This window comes from Ursus americanus, chromosome 12 (assembly GCF_024610735.1).
Source record: "Ursus americanus isolate L20-20 chromosome 12, mUrsAme1.1.p, whole genome shotgun sequence".
NCBI classification, from domain to species: Eukaryota; Metazoa; Chordata; class Mammalia; order Carnivora; family Ursidae; genus Ursus; species Ursus americanus.
Genome location: NC_142138.1, coordinates 69,538,022 through 69,555,264, shown reverse-complemented (window position 1 = coordinate 69,555,264; position 17,243 = coordinate 69,538,022). Strand labels below are relative to the sequence as shown.

Genomic DNA, 17,243 nt, shown 5'->3' with positions numbered 1-17,243 from the left:
GCTAACCTGATAGTCACTAGCCACATATAGCTGTCGAGCATTATGGCTAGTGCCACATGTTGAAATGGTAATATTTTGGATATGGCAAGCTAAATAAAATATATTATTAAATTTATTTCACTTAGTGGCGCCTGGGTGGCTCAGGTGGTTAAGCATCTGCCTTTGACTCAGGTTATGATCCCTCCCTGCGTCAGGCTCCTGGCTCAGTGGGGAGTCTGCCTCTCCCTCTCCCTCTCTCTCTGCCCCTCCCCGATCATGCGCAGGCAAGCTCTCTCTCTCTAATAAATAAAATCCTTAAAAACATTATTTCAGTTATTTCTATTTACTTTTTTAATGTGGCTACTAGAAAATATAAAATTACATTTGTGGCTAGCATTAAATTTCTATTGGAGAACACTGCTTTAGAGAACGGTATGCATATGTTCACCAAAAGGCCTGTAAATAATGGTTATAAATGCTTTATTCCAAATGGCTCTAATCTGGAAACAAATCAAATGTGCAACAAGAGCAGACTAAATATATTGTGATATAATCATATGATGGAATACACACAACAGTAAAAACCTATGAAAAAAATATGAATGAATCTATACCATAATTTATACTGAACTAAGATTATTCCCTGAGCTCACACACACACACACAAAGCCCCAGAGTATTTACTTTCTGATTCTATTTATGTGAAGACAAAGAACAAGCAAAACTAAATAGTAATAGAAATTTAAGGAAGGCTAACTCTGTGGAATGTTGCCTGGGAAGAGGCATGAGGAAGCTGTCCAGAGTCTGGAAATGTAATGTACCTTAGTCTGGGTGGTGGTTACTCAGGTGGGTTTACATTAATAAAGGAACTCTTAACTGCGAACTTAGTGTACTTTACATTTCTTATAACTGAGTAAAAATAATTAAAAGGTTGCTTAATTAAGGTTTGCCAAGCTGATAATGAAATTTATTCTCCTGGGAAAGCCTAGGCTAGGATGAAAAGTAGGTTCACCTTAGGAAACTAGAGATAGAAGAACAAATTAAATTATAGGTAAGCAGAAGTGAAGAAATAACGAACATCAGAGCAGAAGTCAATGAAATTGAAAATAGGAAAATAGTAGAGAAAAACAACAAAGACAAAAGCTAGCTCTTTGAAAAGATCAGTAAAATTAATAAACCTCTAACCAGGCTAACCAATAGAAGAAAGAGAAAAGGCACAAATTCCTAATGTAGGAAATGAAAGAGAACATCAGTACTGATCCCATGGACATGTAAGGGTAATAAAGTAATGAAGGAATATTATGAAAGACTCTATGGCCCCAAATGTGATAACTCAGGTGATATGGACCAATCTACCAAACTCACACAAGGAGAAATAGATAATCTGAATAGACATATATCTATTAAAGAAGTTGAATCAATAATTAATAACCTCCCAAAACACAAAGTAGGTTCCAAATATTTATTATGATATTTTAGTTATCCTCATACTTTTTGCTTTCTACTTATTTGACAACATTCTGATGACCGTCTCCCTATTTTGAGTAAACTTAGGTGAGATAACTCATTCACAGTCCCTTATTTACTACTACTATTGAAGTATAATTTTTATATTAATCTCTGTGTATACATCATACTCGGGGATTGACACACTTCCATGGAAAATTTAGCCCCTGAACCACTGGAAGATGACTTAGTCCTTAAAAAAAGACAGTTCCCAGTCAGAGCATGGTTAACAAATTCATTGTAATTCTGTGTTTAAACCTCTGCTTCCACATTCTGCTCCTCATGCCTCACCCCCTGCCTCTGAGAGGTCTTGGAGACCCATTTTGCTTTTGCTTTGCTCCAGGATACTCTTGTTCTCAGGAGGGACTTGGGGAATGAAGAGGAAATAGCATGTAGGGTCAAAGCCCTTGAGGTGCTAGAGCTTCCCTGGGCTCAGCCATCTGGCTCCTGTTAAGGGTTGCTTCTCCATCACCATTCAAGCCCTACCACAAAGCTTCATCCTCCTCCATCCTCTAAGGACATTATTTCTGTGACTTTCATTCTTATACTGCAATCTTACCTGTGCAATAGAAAGATTAGCTTTGCAAAATTCAGTTAACACGCTTCTTGGGAATCAAATCCAGTGTCCTGGGGAGGGGACAAAAAATCTATCACTGACCCACAATGGCTGACATGACTGACTTAAGTCACCTAATTAACATAGATTGCCTAGCTTTATGTGGACTCCCACCAACTGCAGTCTGGATTTGCACTCTCTTTTCCCAGGGGCCTTCAAAAACAGGAAAACTGCAATGAACACCACCTCACACTTGGGCCAACACAGTGCTGCAGCAATATAAATCAGTGGGGAGGAAGGCGTGAAGCCACCATCTCGGTAGAACCTATGACCAGTCAAGGGACTGAGAACCCCATCTGTGAGAGAGTATGACTGGCTTGGGCTCCTGTTCCCTTGGGGAAGGTGTGTGGATCTGATGAGGAAGCAGAGGCAGCAGGAGAGATGGCCCCTGGGATTGAACTGACATTCAGCTGTATCAAGGCAGGTGGAGAAAGCCATTCAGAATTGTTACGGAGTGTGAGACCTTATTAACTCTGTTTATTGCTATAGGGAAATAAAGCAGATGATTTTATGGTAAAATGGTTATTCTGTAACCTGTGGTGTCCTATACTGTAGCCACTAGCCACATGTGGCTATTTAAATTTAAATTAATTATTATTAACTAAATAAAATTCAGTTTAAGCACTAGCCACATTTCAAATGTTCAGTTACCACATGTTTCTAAAGGCCACCATATTGGAAAATGGAGACCTAGCTCATTAGTTTAGTCAGTTGCACATAAGATTTTTATTTCAAAGTACTGACTTCTCACTCACCATTAAACTCACTTTAGTTGATTTAGTTCATCCCTAGTATCAGCAGCTTTGGGGTCTATACTGATCACTAAGTGGTCCCTGAGCTTTGAGACAAAGACTTTCCTGTTTTCCCTGGACTGGTAAAGAGGAACCATACCATACCCTGGCTACTGCAGGGCAGTGGTAAACCAGGCACGACCAGGGTTTTCTTGCGTCCATCATTCCAGCCCCAGCGTTGCTCTAGGTTACTCTAAAGGCTGCCTCTGCCCACGTCTCACGGGAACGCTTGGGGAGGCTCCCGAGCTCTGCTTCAATGCTAACCCTTCTGCCTCCCCAGCAAAGAACACTGAAGGGTCCTGACCGGAGACTGATGAAAATATTCTCTCATCTTCCTCTCTAACTGTAAAAGCTCATTTCAATGTTGTCATGTGCTGTAATCCAACATCTATTTTAAATCTCACAGACATGAATTTGGGGGCTTTGGCATCCAATAGACTTTGGTTTGATCTTGCCTCTTCCACTAGCTCTGGCCTGTCAGTCAAATTTTGAGTTTTTTACATTTCGGCTTCCTCCTCCAGAACAATAGAGCTAGTATTCACTTTGAGTGGCTGTGATGAGAATTAAATTACCTATTATATTTTATGCCAATTTACATTTACAATTCAACCCGTATTTTTAAATATTTTAACGTTATTTTACTATTTTATTCAATCCGTATTTTTACTATTTTATTCAACCCGTATTTTTAAATATTTTAACGCTATTTTACTATTTTACAACACCGTTCTGTTTCCTTTCTCTTTTTTTTTTTCAGTTACATCCTGCTTAAAACAATTTATTCATTCTGGTATTTCAGTTATGGTAGTGACAGAAAATTTTAAAAATAATCTTTTCTATATAAAAAGTGAATCAATGTAAAGAAAACGTTAAGGTATCAATGGCAAAGGAACACAGATATGGCCAAATATGAAAGTGCTATTTCATAAAGTTTGAAAAACATTATTTGGGCTCATTTTTACAGGACCTCCTCCCTCCCCCTTGTCGCTCCAGGAGCACTCCCTTTCGCCCTGAGTCAAGAAGGCAGGTGCTCAGCTGTCCCTTTACACTTTGAACACAAAAGGCACTGCCGCTTTTTCTTGTGTGCTCCCTATGGAACTCCCCTGTTCAGACCATTAGGAAGAATCCAAATTCAAGAATCAAAGACTTCTGGTTGGGAGATGGGACTACGTGATCCCTGGAGCCATAGAGTCTATTTCTGGGGAAGACTAAACCGTTTTGTTCGCTCATTCTCTTCTTATTTTTTATTTCATTAATTAGTTCCTTGTGTTGTAGGCCCTACTTTTAATCTTTTTCTCTTCAATATCACAGAGCTTGAGCAAGGAGGGGAAGCAAGCAAATTTTGGCGAAGTCTTCTCAGTTAGCACCGGCATGATGGCCAAGCGCAGGGGCTCGGGAGGCAGACGGCCTGGCTGAGTGCTGGCTCTCACCACCGCCGGGCTGGGGCCCTTGGCAAGTCAGCTCAGCCTTTCAGCACCCGAGTGTTCTCATCTGCAACAAGGGTGGTCATAACCTACAGTATCTCGGGGTGGTTATGTGGACTAGAGGCGCTATACATGGTACAGCACCGAGGAACTGTGTGCCAGTCACACACCGAAGCTCTGAGAAAGCTGTTAGTAGTATGATAATTAAGACTTTGGTTTCCGCTTCTAACTGTACCACTGCTGGCTTTCGACGTTCCTCAGAATAAAGGAGGAGTGTTAACTGGTTTGGTTTCCTTTATATTATATTACAAAGTGACCTCTATATTAGTGATCGGCACCTGGAAAATTGGTTACTTGACAATTTTGATGGTGACTTAACTGACAGTGGAGATAGACAGCGGAGAACTGGATCCAACTTCATCAAATCCTTGCACCTTGGACCTTTATGATGATTGTTCAGCTCTCGGTAGACAGTATTTTACATGTGCTTCTAGGAAGAGCTTTTGATATCTAGTCAGACTTATCCCCAATACTTTAAGAAAAGTCCAAGTATGTACCAGTAACCTATTTAAGAAATCAAAATAGGAAAATTTCATTAACCTAGAATTTGTAGATTTCCTCTTTCCGTGATGATGGAGTATCTCTAGCAAACCAGCACATACAGTGAAAAAAAAAGTAGGTAAAATCTGGTTTAAAGGAATTGTCTGAAGTCTTCGGAAGACTACCAGTGCAGCTAGGACACACAGAGCCAGCAGGAGAGAGAGAGGTGCTCATTGGAATGAAACTAATTTTCTGCCTTTTCCCCTCAGGGCATTGGCGTGGGCAGGAATCAGAGACTGGGAAGCTGGGGAGAAGGCAGATACTAAGAATCTGAAAAAAATAGCAGCACTTTAAATAATCCATGGGGGGAAGCATAGAGGGGGGTAGTGGGAAGACTTGTGGGGCTGTCCCGATATTCCAACTTGAGGAGCCAAGATCCTGGAGCGCACTGGGATGTGAGCTGGATGATTGGTAAAGAAAGCTTTTGCCCTTGTTAACCTTAAAAATAAAACTGCCAGTTATTTTACCAACAAAAGATGGGTTTATTTGAGAATTGAAGAAAGTTGCAATCCACAAGCAAGCTATAGCAAAACCATTGGCAAGTCCCCCCAGCAAAGGAGTGGAAGGGTCTTTAATAAAGTAAAGGGGGAAGTTGAGTAGGTATTCTAAACATAAAGTCTATTGCCGTAAACTGGGAGTTCAAAGTATAGCGGCTTTTCATTGGCTGAATTGTGACTGTTTCTCCTTGCTGCGCTATTGCTGGGGGAGGAGGAAAGCCTATCTTCCTCCTGCTGGGATAGTAAAGCAATATCCACTTGAGAGGTCTTTCTCTTCCTGTTGGGTCTGCAAGGTAGTAGGATGTGACATCTCCCCCTGACGAATCTCCCTGCTCCAGGAGGTTGAATCTTGAGGTTTCCAGTTTCTTATTTTCACACCCTCAAGCCATTGCAAATTCAGCTACATGTAGGGAAGAAGCTATGAAGGCAAGCAGGGTAGGGCTGGAAGAAGATCAGTTTCAGTGCTACCACGGTGCAGAGGAAATAGATACAAATAGAAGTTCAGGACCCCCCAAAGAGATGGTATCTCTCAGACAGCAGCCCTAAGGCAGCCCTGAGGATCTACTGCCTAGGAATGCAGGCAAAACCACATACAGACTGAGACCCAACGAGTGCAAACAAACTAGAACAGCTCCCTCAGGAGATGGATTGAGATGGTCGGCCTCTACATAATCTCTCCCAAAAGATAGCATTATCCAACGCCTCCAGAGTTTTTCACACATCAGGCCCATCATTCAATCACATTTTCCAGTGATACAAAGAAATAAGGGGGGGGGGCAAACAATAGAAACTAACCGACAACATGATTGAGCTATTGGACACTAAAATATATATGTTTAGGTGTTTAGGACATAGATGACAAGATAGAAACTTACCCTGGAGATTAGGAATCTATTGAAAACTCAAATGGAAATCCAGGAACAGAAATACGTGATAACTAATTTTAAAATGCAGCATATGGTTTTAACAACAGTTTGGACCCAGTTGAAGAGGAATTAGTAACTGAAAAATGATAAGTATAAAATATCTAACTGAAGTATGTATGAAAAGCTAAAAGGAAGGAAACTTCAGAGAGGAGAGTTTTTAAAAAGTACATGTCCTGTTTTTATTTTTATTTTTTTAATTTTTTTTAAAGATTTTATTTATTTATTTAACAGAGATAGGAACAGCTAGCGAGAGAGGGAACACAAGCAGGGGGAGTGGGAGAGGAAGAAGCAGGCTCATAGCAGAGGAGCCCGATGTGGGGCTCGATGTGGGGCTCGATCCCACAACGCCGGGATCACGCCCTGAGCCGAAGGCAGACGCTTAACCGCTGTGCCACCCAGGTGCCCCATGTCCTGTTTTTAAAGAGCTAATGTGCCTGTGTTTTCATTAGGAGATGGAAATTGGATTAAAATCAATTTTGTAAAATGTGATGGTCGATTAAAAAATAACTGATGAGCTATCAAGCCAAACATACAAGAAATTCTATCAGTTTCAAAGAAGATTAAAAACAAGAGAATTTGTTTTGTTTCTCTTTAATCAAAGGCAAACAGAAAAGTCATAGGAACATCTGGAAGAAAACAACTCATGTTATATTCATGATTACAGGGCTAAAATACTATAATTTTCAATCTACATTTAATCCCTGACAAAATATCTTTCAAAGCGAAGGTGAAATAAAGGTCTATCCATTAAGCAGAATACCTTCAGAAAAGGAAATACAAAAGATAGTTCTTCAGGCAGAAGTGACCCCAAGGGAAACATGGAAATGAAAAAAGGAATGAAGAGCAATGGTTATGTTAAATATGTGAGCAAATCAAATAAATATTACCATCCCAAGCAATAATAATAATGTCTGTGTGATTTAAATATATTTTGAAATAAAATTAATGACAAAAACTCAAAAGGCAGGAGAGTAAATGGAATTCATATCAGTAAAGTCCTAGTGTTGCCAAGTGAACTAGGGAGACCCTGGGCCCTGGGACCTTGACCCAGACCATCCCAAAGGTGTCACTGAAGGTTCTTGTCTTTTCTCAAGAAAGAATTCAAGGACAGACATGCAACACAGCAGATGAGAAAGTAACACAAGTAGGAAAGTTTACTAAAGTGAAAAATACACTCTCGAGATAGGAGAGAAGGTGAGCTAGATAGAGAGAAAGAGAGGGAAAGGGAAGGTGAGAGAGGGAGAGAACATCAGCTATGCACCCTGGGGGTTGGGTTTCAATCTTTTATTGACATGTTAAGTAGGGGATGGAATATTCATTACTTGGGGCAGGGATTTCTTCAAAGCAGGGTTTCTCACCTTTTCATCCTTATTTAGTCAAGGGTTTCCTGTCATGGCACCCACCATCTTGGGCTGACATGTCTGGTTTGATCCAGCTTCTATGGAGAATTGCCGGGACAGGCCTCTGACTTTCCTGATAGCTGACCATGCCTCACTCTTTGCTGGCCTCTAGGTATCCTGTTAGAACCTAACTTAACTGCCGACTCTAACACATAGTCTAGAAACATATGAAAGTTCTAATTTCTATTAGAGTCTTTTGTTTAGATTTTACAGAAGACATAAAAGTAAAAAAAAACCACGTATCAGAAGGAAACTAAAAGCTGAACAATTATTTTTGTAATTTCAACAATTTAAAAAATATACTTAATCTTGATTTTATACTAGCAGTATGTTACTGTGATATAATTCACAAACGATGCATCTATACAAAGCGTACAATCTGGTGAATCTCGACAAATATCTACACCCTTGTAACCATCAGCCAGACCAAACTCTAGAGAACATCAACTCAGGACGTTTCCCTCATGTAAGTTTCCAGTCAAAATACCTCAAAGAAGCTACCACTGTTCTGATTTCTAGGCTACAACTTAGTTTTTCCTGTTCCACCTGTTCTGGGACTTTACGTAACTGGAATCATACAGGAATAACACACAGGAACCTTAAAATAGCCATGTTTTAGGGACGCCTGGGTGGCCCACTCAGTTAAGCATCTGACTCTTGATTTCTGCTCAGGTCATGATCTCAGGGTCATGATCTCAGGGTCATGAGATTGAGCCCCGCATCAGGCTCTGGGCTGGGCATGGAGCCCATTTAAGATTCTCTCTCTCTCTCTGCCTATCCCTCCCCCCCCCCCCGCTCTCTCTCTCTCTCTCTGTAAAATAAATGAATAAACTTTTTTTTAAGTCGTTTTAGATATTCAAAAACGTCCTTTTGCAGAGGCATCCTTTGCTGAACATACTGTTTGGGAGGAATTTACCCGTGTTATTGTGAGCATGTGTCATTTGGTCATTTGTATTGCTGAGTAGTAATCTGCAGAATATAAAAATTTATCAGTTCCCCTGTCGATAGACATTTGGTTTGTTTCTAGTTTTTGCCTAGTATGAATAACACTGCTATAATCATTTTGTAGAAATCTTTTTGGATGTATACAATCATTTCTCTTGGGAAACGAATAGGAGTACTATTGCTGGCTCATAGGTAGGTGTATGTTTAACTTTATGAAAAACTCCCAAAAATCTTTCCGAAGTGGTTGTGCTAGTTTACGGTCCAATGAACACCACACAGCAATATCTATCTACAGTCTATAAAGAGTTAGGGGAAGGATTAGGCAGCAATAACAACTTTCAAAATTCGTTTTACCAAACTACCTTTCTTCATCTTCTTCCACATCCTTTGGAGGATGGGTGGAGATGGCCATGATCACACCCACAGGTTCTGCGACTGGCCTGTCTAACCCTGACAGCAGAGCCATAGAACCAGCTAACCGGGGCATCCCACCCAAGTCTTAGGCTCTTAAACCCTTGACGGGAATCTGTCAGTAGTATGCCGGCTAGCACCAGCTCTCAGAGCTGGCTCTTAAATTCACAGGAATCTGCCATTATTAAAAATTAAAATCTATCAACTTAACAAATTATATCAAAAACAAAATCAAAAATACCCAAAACGCATCGCTTCCTAATTATTTTATGTTTTACTATTATCTGTGCTCTTGAGGTTATTTGTGTGTATTGTATTTTTTTTAATTGTGGTTAAATATGCCACAGTTGGTTAGTTGTAGGAAATAATGTTGCTATGAACATGGACGTACAAATATTTCTGAGTCCCTCCTTTCAGTTCTTTTGGGTATATACAGAATTACTGTATTGTATGGTAAGTCTATTTTTAATTTTTTGAGGAACTGCTATACCGTTTTCCATAGGGGTCACACCATTTTACATTCCCAACAGCGCACAAAGGTTCCAATTTCTCCTCATCCTTGACAACACTTGTTATTATGTTACTTTGGTTTTTTAAATAGTAACCATCCTAAAGGATATAAGGTGGTACATCTATAATATATATAATATATAATACTTTTCCACTATATAATGGGATTCCAATATATAATAGTATAATATATCCCAACTCTATATTCAGTGATGGTCTCATTAGTAGCTTAAAATTGGCCATGGTGACGGTATTAACCCCACAGGCAAATGCTACACATCCGAGTTTTATCCCCTATAGTACTTGTTGTTAAACACTTACCAGCACACCAGTGAAATGGAGGCCTAAGAGGTGGGAAGCAAGGCTTTTATGTTTGTGATTCTCCTCACAGTCTCAGCCGCTGTGACCAAACTATTGCTCGTACTTGCCACCCATCCCCTCCATTCCATCGTCTAGGTTTTACTGGACTCTGTGACAGACCATTTTCAATGGCTTTTTGGGCAGCCCAGGCAACTGTTGAGACCTGGGTGAAAGAATAAATAAATCTGTTAGACGTATAAATCAGCACCACATTGAGTAGCCATATTCAAAGAGATCAATTATTTTAAGGATTTAGACAAAGTAGAAAGTAACTTGTAGAGCCAGAATGAAATGCAGAACAGGTATTAACAGAGTATAATGTTGGTAGAGTTTTTTTTTTTTTCTAAGCAGTGCAAAAACAATAATCTACAAGTTGGGTGAAGTAGGGAGTTTGGAAGGTTAAAATGACTTCTTGTTAAATGAAACCCCTACAAGTTTTCCTACTGCAAGGGAAAGAAATTCAGCATTGCACTGAGATATATTAATTATCATGGAGTGAAAGTAAGACATCATTATGCTAAATTTATTCATCATACCTAGAACATTACACTCTAGTTTTTGGTCACTGTGCTCTTGAATGGATCAAGGGGGTAAAATCTGGACAGTTCCCGAAGAGGAACAGTAAGAATCACTAGAGGCTTTGAGGCGCCGGGGTGGCTCAGTCAGTTAAGAGTGCAACTCCTGATTTGGACTCAGGTCATGATTTCAGGGTCGTGAGATTGCGCCCTGCATCAGGCCTCGTGCTGGGCGTGGAGCCTACTTAAGATTCTCTCTCTCTCTCTCTCTCTCCCTCTGTCCCTCCTCTCCCCCCATGGAAAAAAAAAAAGAATCACTAGAGGCTTTAAAAAAATTGATGAAGGAAAAGTGAGAATTGTTTTTACTGCAACTATCTTCAAGAAAATAAAGATGTTGAGAAAATACTGATGTTTTCTGTATAAAAGCAAGATCGAGACTCTTGATCTTGGGGTGGTGAATTTGAGCCTCATGTTGGGTGCAGAGATTACTTTTAAAAAATTGATTGGTAAATCAATAAAAGAGTACCCAGATATTAAAACTGGCTGGTAAAAGGGGCGCCTGGGTAGCTCTGGGTTAAAGCGTCGACTTTCAGCTCAGGTCATGGTCCTGGGGTTCAACCACGCATCGGGCTCCCTGCTCAGCTGGAAGTCTGCCTCTCCCTCTGCCTCTCCCCGCTGCTCATGATCCATCTCTTGCTCTGTCACGCTCTCTCTCTTTCTGTCAAATAAATAAGTAAAAGCTTTAAAAAAAAAAACCTGGCTGGTAAGAGGGGTGGTCTCCATTGATAGAGACACCTAGGGAGAAATAGGCAGCCTTATGTTGTGTGTGGCAGGCCCTCAGAAGGCAGAGATTGCTCAGCTTCTGTAGCTACCAACATTCTAATTCTGTGATTACAACTTGAGACATGGAACCCTGAGTCCCTCCCGTGGCACTAGTGTTGATGTCCCAGTGACCTTGGATTTGAGCTCTGTTATCTCAAAATTTGTTTCTGCCTTCATGACTCTCAAAACTTGTGAGTGATAAAAAGGCTTTCTGATTTCTGAAGGGACACTTCCAGGAAATTTTATCTCAACTGTCAGAATCAAAAATACTCAACTCTTGGGGCATCTGAGTGGCTCAGTCAGTGAAGTGACTGACTCTTGATTTTGGCTCAGGTCATGACCTCAGGGTCATGAGATTTAGGCCCACGTTGGGCTCTGTGCTCTGCACAGAGTCTGCTTGAGATTCTCTCTCTCCTTCTCCCTCTGCCCCTCCCCTGACTCACACTGCTCTCTAAATAAATAAACAAACAAACAAATAAAATCTTAAAAAAAAAAAACTCAACTCTTAATCCAGTTTAAAGCCCATTTGATTTCATTTTTTTATTTCTTTTTTAAAGAAGATTTTATTTATTTGAGAAATGGGGAGGGGAGCACACAGGGAGAGGGAGAGGGAGAAGCAGACTCCCCCCTGAGCAGAGAGCTTGATGTGGGGTTCCATCCCAGGACCCTGAGATCATGACCTGAGCCGAAGGCAGACACTTAAGCAACTGAGCCACCCAGGTGACCCTTCATTTGTTTATTTCATTGTTTACTTGGTTTGTTTTAACCTAAAACACCTCTGGACCCTCCTCTTCCTCCTCATAGCACCATCTCCCCCTACTTGCTGTATCTTTCCTCCAACCCAATGGGTCACCAGGGTCTTCAGGGCTGAGGAAGACCTCTTGAAGGGGGGACGTTGTAGGTTTCATTCTTTACCTCCTGGTAGGCACACCCCCCCCCCCCGTTGCTTTATGCTCCATGGGATGCTCTGTAGTAATCCAACTCTATAAACCATAATTTTGTCTTGATTCCTCTAGGTAGCTTTGGAGGAAAGCCTGGTCATTGTGGAGACCCACACACATTTCTCTTCCATCTTTCCTTTTAAAGGAAGCAGTAAGAGGGTTCTTCATGAGAAAATGCTGCAACTAAAAGCTGGAATGCAGCGGCCCCTGGAAAAGGGACCTGTTGAGCGGAGAGTGGATGGGCAACAGACTCAGCCTGAGGAGGCAGGGTCCTCCCCTGTGTCCCACAGCAGGTAAGACACTTCTGCTGCCAGAAGTAAATCATTGCTCTCACAGCAGCTTTCAGGGTCTGCATCCAGGCTCTCGCATTAAGACCTTCCTGGAAATTCTTTAGAGAAAAGCCTAGAGTGTTTTTATTATCAGTTACTTTTATTATTCAGAGAAATTTGATTTTATTCTAAATAACAATGCATATATTCACCAAATATATCATCTTCATGGGTGTTTGGGATTTCATGGAAATCTTCCAGTCACATCAGTAATGTCTCTTTTCTGCATTGATGAGAACACCTAAGAATCTCCTGTTACCTCAGGAGACTTCAGGGCAATCAGATTGTCCCTGGTTTCCGGAATGGCAATTTTGATAAGCTCAGTTCTTAAAATAAGCTTACAAAATTGCCAAATAATGGCCTGTTGGGTACGTTTATGAATGTTTTTAATGGCTGTTTGCTTACAACACTTTTAAAAAAGATTTTATTTATTTATTTATTTATTTATTTATTTATTTATTTATTTATTTGACAGAGAGAGAGGGAGAGCTTGCAAGCAGGGGAAGCAGGAGAACTAGGCGAGGGAGAAGCAGGCTCCCCGCTGAGCAGGGAGCCTGACATGGGGCATATCCCAGGGATCCTGGGATTATGACCTGAGCCAAAGGCAGACGCTTGACCGACTGAGCCACTCAGGCGCCCCAGTTTGCTTACAACTTTTTGAAGGCATTAAAATAATATGGAGTTAATCCATTATACATTTATCTGTGAACACCAGTTACTGACATACTACACATAACTAATGTGCTGAGAGGCTGGGGCACAGCTCTGAAGGTGATAAAATTCTGCTTCATGCTCCACTGGGACACTGTCAATATGTGCCACTTAAATTTCATCGACCCAGAGAAGAATGTTAGAGCTAAAATAATCTTAGAGTCAGTTCGTCTTATTTCCTCATTTCAGACCAGAGGACGTTCGGTCCCAAAGATATGGCTGCTTGATCAAAGTTGCAGCCTTTGGCAGAAGTAATATTAGAATCTTGGACTCTTGGGGCGCCTGGGTGGCACAGCGGTTAAGCGTCCGCCTTCGGCTCAGGGCGTGATCCCGGCGTTATGGGATCGAGCCCCACATCAGGCTCCTCCGCTATGAGCCTGCTTCTTTCTCTCCCACTCCCCCTGCTTGTGTTCCCTCTCTCACTGGCTGTCTCTATCTCTGTTGAATAAATAAATAAAATCTTAAAAAAAAAAATATCCTTTTTAAAAAAAAAAAAAAAAAGAAGAATCTTGGACTCTTAATTCACAAAGCCTACGCTCGCTTTGTCAGATACATTTTAAAAATTTATATTCACGTGATTATTCTTTATGTCTTTTTAGTCTTGGAAGTCTTTTAAAAAAAAAGACTTTGTTTTTAGAGCAGTTTTAATTCTGAGCAACATTGAGTGAAAACTACAAAGTTTCTGTATATCCCCCGTCCCTGCACATGCATAGCCTCGGCCCCCCGCTGTCAACATGCTGTCCCGGAGTGGTATATTTGTTACAATCAATGAACATACTTGGACAAACCATTATCACTCAAAGTCCATAGTTTACATTAGGATTCATTCTTGGTGTTGGACATTCTGCTGTACTTTTGACAGAAGTGTAATGATATGTGTCCACCATTATAGTAACATGCAGAATGACTCTTCATTGCCCTAAAAAATACTCTATGCTCTGCTTACTTGTTCCTCCACTTGTTCCTCCTTCCCTTCTAATCCCTGGCAACCACTGATCTTTTTACTGTCTGCATCATTTTGCCTTTTCCAGAATGTCATATAGTTGCAATCATACACTATGTAGCTTTTTCAGATTGGTTTCTTGCATTTGGTGATATACATTTAAGGTTCCTTCATGTCTTCTCACAGTTTGATTCCTCATTTCTCTTTAGTGTTAAATATTACATTTTCTGGATGTGCCAGTTTATTGATAAATTCACCTACTGAAGGACATCTTGGTTGCTGCCAAATTTCAGCAATTATGAATAAAGCTGTTATAAGCCTTGTGTGCAGATTTTTATGGAGACATAAGTTTTCAACTCATTTGAGTTAATAGTGAGGAGCACAATTGCTGGATCATATGGTAACAGTATGTTTCGTTTTGTAAGAAACCACAAAAACTGTCTTCCGAAGTGGCTGTAGCATTCTGCATTCCCATCAGCAACGATGGGAGAATCTGCGGCTCCACAGCCTCACTAGTATATGGTGTTATCAAGGTTCCAGATTTTTACCATCCTAATATGCAGTGTATCTCATTGTTTTAATTTGCCATTCCATAATGACCTATGATGTTGAGCATCTTTTCTTATGCTTATTTGCCATTTGGGTATCTTCTTTGATGTCTGCTCAGGTCTTTTTCTCATCATTTGATTGGATTGACTTGAGCCAAAGGCAGATGCTTAAGTGACAGAGCCACCCAGGCACCCCATTCACTTTCTTTTTATTGAGTTTGGGGAGTTCTTTCTATATTTTTGCTAATAGTCCTTTATCAGATATGTCTTTTGCAATTATTTTCTCCATGTTTGTGGTTTGTCTTCTTATTCTCTTGATCATGTCTTTTGCTGAGCAGAAGTTTTTAATTATAATCAAGTCCAGATTATTATTTCTTTTATGGATTGTACTTTTGGTATTTGTATCTAAAGAGTTCTCACCAAACTCAAGATCATTTAGACTTTCTGTTTTGTTATCTTCTAGGAGGTTTATACTATGTGTTTAACATTTAGGTCTATGATGTATTGTGAGCTAATTTTTGTGAAGGATGTAAAGTCTTGTCTAGGTTCATTTTTTTTTTTTTTTGCATGTGGATGTCGAGTTGTCCAGCACCATTTGTTGAAAGACTATCTTTTCTCCATTGTGTTGCCTTTGTTCCTTTGTCAAAGATCAGTCAACTCTCTTTTTGTGGGTCTGTTTCTGGGCTGTCTATTCCGTTCCATTGGTTTGTTCATTCTTTCACCAAGATCACACTTTCTTGATTACTAATAACTTTATAGTAAGTCTTGAAGTCAGTAGTGTCAGTCCTCTGACTTTGTTCTTTTTGGCTGCTCTGGTTCTTTTGCCTCTCCATATAAACTTTAGAGTCAGTTTGTCAATATGCAGAAAATAACTTGCTGGGATTTGGATTGGGATTGCTTTGAATCTTTGGATGAAGTTGGGAAGCACTGACATCTGACAATATTGAATCTTCCTATCCATGAACATGGAATATCTCTCCATTTATTTGGTTCCTTTTTATTTTCTTTCATCAGAGTTTTGTCATTTTCCTTATATAGATCTTATACATATTTTGCTAGATTTTTACATAAGTATGCCATTTGGGAGATGCTAATGTAAATGGTATTGTTTTCTATTTCAAATTCCACTTGATCATTGCTGGTAGATAGGAAAGTCACTGATTTTTGTATATTAACCTTGTATTCTGCAACCTGACTTTTTAATCATTTTATAGTTCCAAGAGTTTTTTGTCAATCCTTTCAGATTTTCTTCATAGACAATTGTGTCATTTGCAAACAAAGACAGTTTTATTTCTTCCTTCCCAATCTGTAAACCTTTTATTTCTTTTTTTTTTTTTTTGGTCTTATTGCATAATCTAGGACTTCCAATATGGTATTTAAAAGGAGTAGTGAGAGGGGACACTGTCACCTTGTTTCTGATCTGAGTGGAAAACTTCTAGTTTCTTACCACTAAGTATAATGCTAGCTGTATGTTTTTTGTAAATATTCTTTATCAAGTTGAAGAAATTTTTCCCTTGTATTACTAGTTTGCCCAAAGGTTTTCTTTTCTTTTTTTTTTTTTAATCATGAATGGGTGTTGGAGTTTGTCAAATGTTTTTTCAGCATCTATTAGTATGATCATGTGATTAGTATGATCATGATTTTTCTTCATTAACCTGTCGATGTGATGAATTACACCAGTTGATTTTCAAATATTGAAAACAGCTCTGCATATCTGGAATAAATCTCACTTGGTGTGTTGTATAATTCATCTTATACATTGTTGGATTCAATTTACTAATGTTTTGCTGAAGATTTTTGTATCTGTGCTCATGAGAGATATTGTTCTGTAAGGTTTTTTTTTTTTCTTTGTCTGGTTTTGATATTAGGGCAATGTTAATCTCATAGAATGAGTTGAAAAGTATCTCCTCTGCTTCTATCTTCTGTAGAAAGACTGTAGAGAATGAGTATAATTTTTTTCTTAAACGTTTGGTAGAATTTACTGTGAGCTCATCTGGACCTGGTGCTTTCTGTGTTGGAAGGTTATTAATTTTTTTAAATTTTTATTTATTTTTTTTTAAAGTAGGCTCCATATCCAGCATGGAGCCCAACGCTGGGCTTGAACTCACAGCCCTGAGATCAAGACCTGAGCTAAGATCAAGAGTCTGATACTTAACCAACTGAGCCACCCAGGCACCCTGGGAAGGTTATTAATTACTGATTCAGTGTCTCTAACAGACATAGGTCTATTCAGATTGTTTATTTCTTCTTGTGTGCACTTTGGCAGATTGTGTTTTTCAAGGAATTGGCCCATTTCATCTAGATTATCCAATTTGTGGGCATAGAGTTGTTCATAGTATTTCTTTATTATCCTTTTAGTGTCCATCAGCTCTATAGTGATCCTCTCTTATTTCTGGTATTAGTAATTTGTGTTTTCTCTCTTTTTTCTTTAGTCTGGCTAGAGGCTTATTGATTTTATTGATCTTTTCA

The 17,243-nt window shown here is 39.6% G+C and overlaps 1 protein-coding gene across 2 annotated transcripts in view; it reads left to right on the top strand.

The window, feature by feature from the left end:
• The window catches only part of LOC123779200 (myomegalin-like), a 46,046-nt gene that overhangs the window by 12,316 nt on the left and 16,487 nt on the right, over window positions 1-17,243 (top strand). The window contains exon 2 of one of the 2 annotated variants that reach the window (XM_045777122.2): window positions 12,389-12,536. In XM_045777122.2, the coding sequence (XP_045633078.2) occupies window positions 12,418-12,536 (119 nt within the window). In that variant the 5' untranslated portion in view covers window positions 12,389-12,417. Of the gene's footprint in view, window positions 1-12,318; window positions 12,537-17,243 lie in introns of both variants that reach the window. The other variant, XM_045777121.2, reaches the window with a different exon arrangement.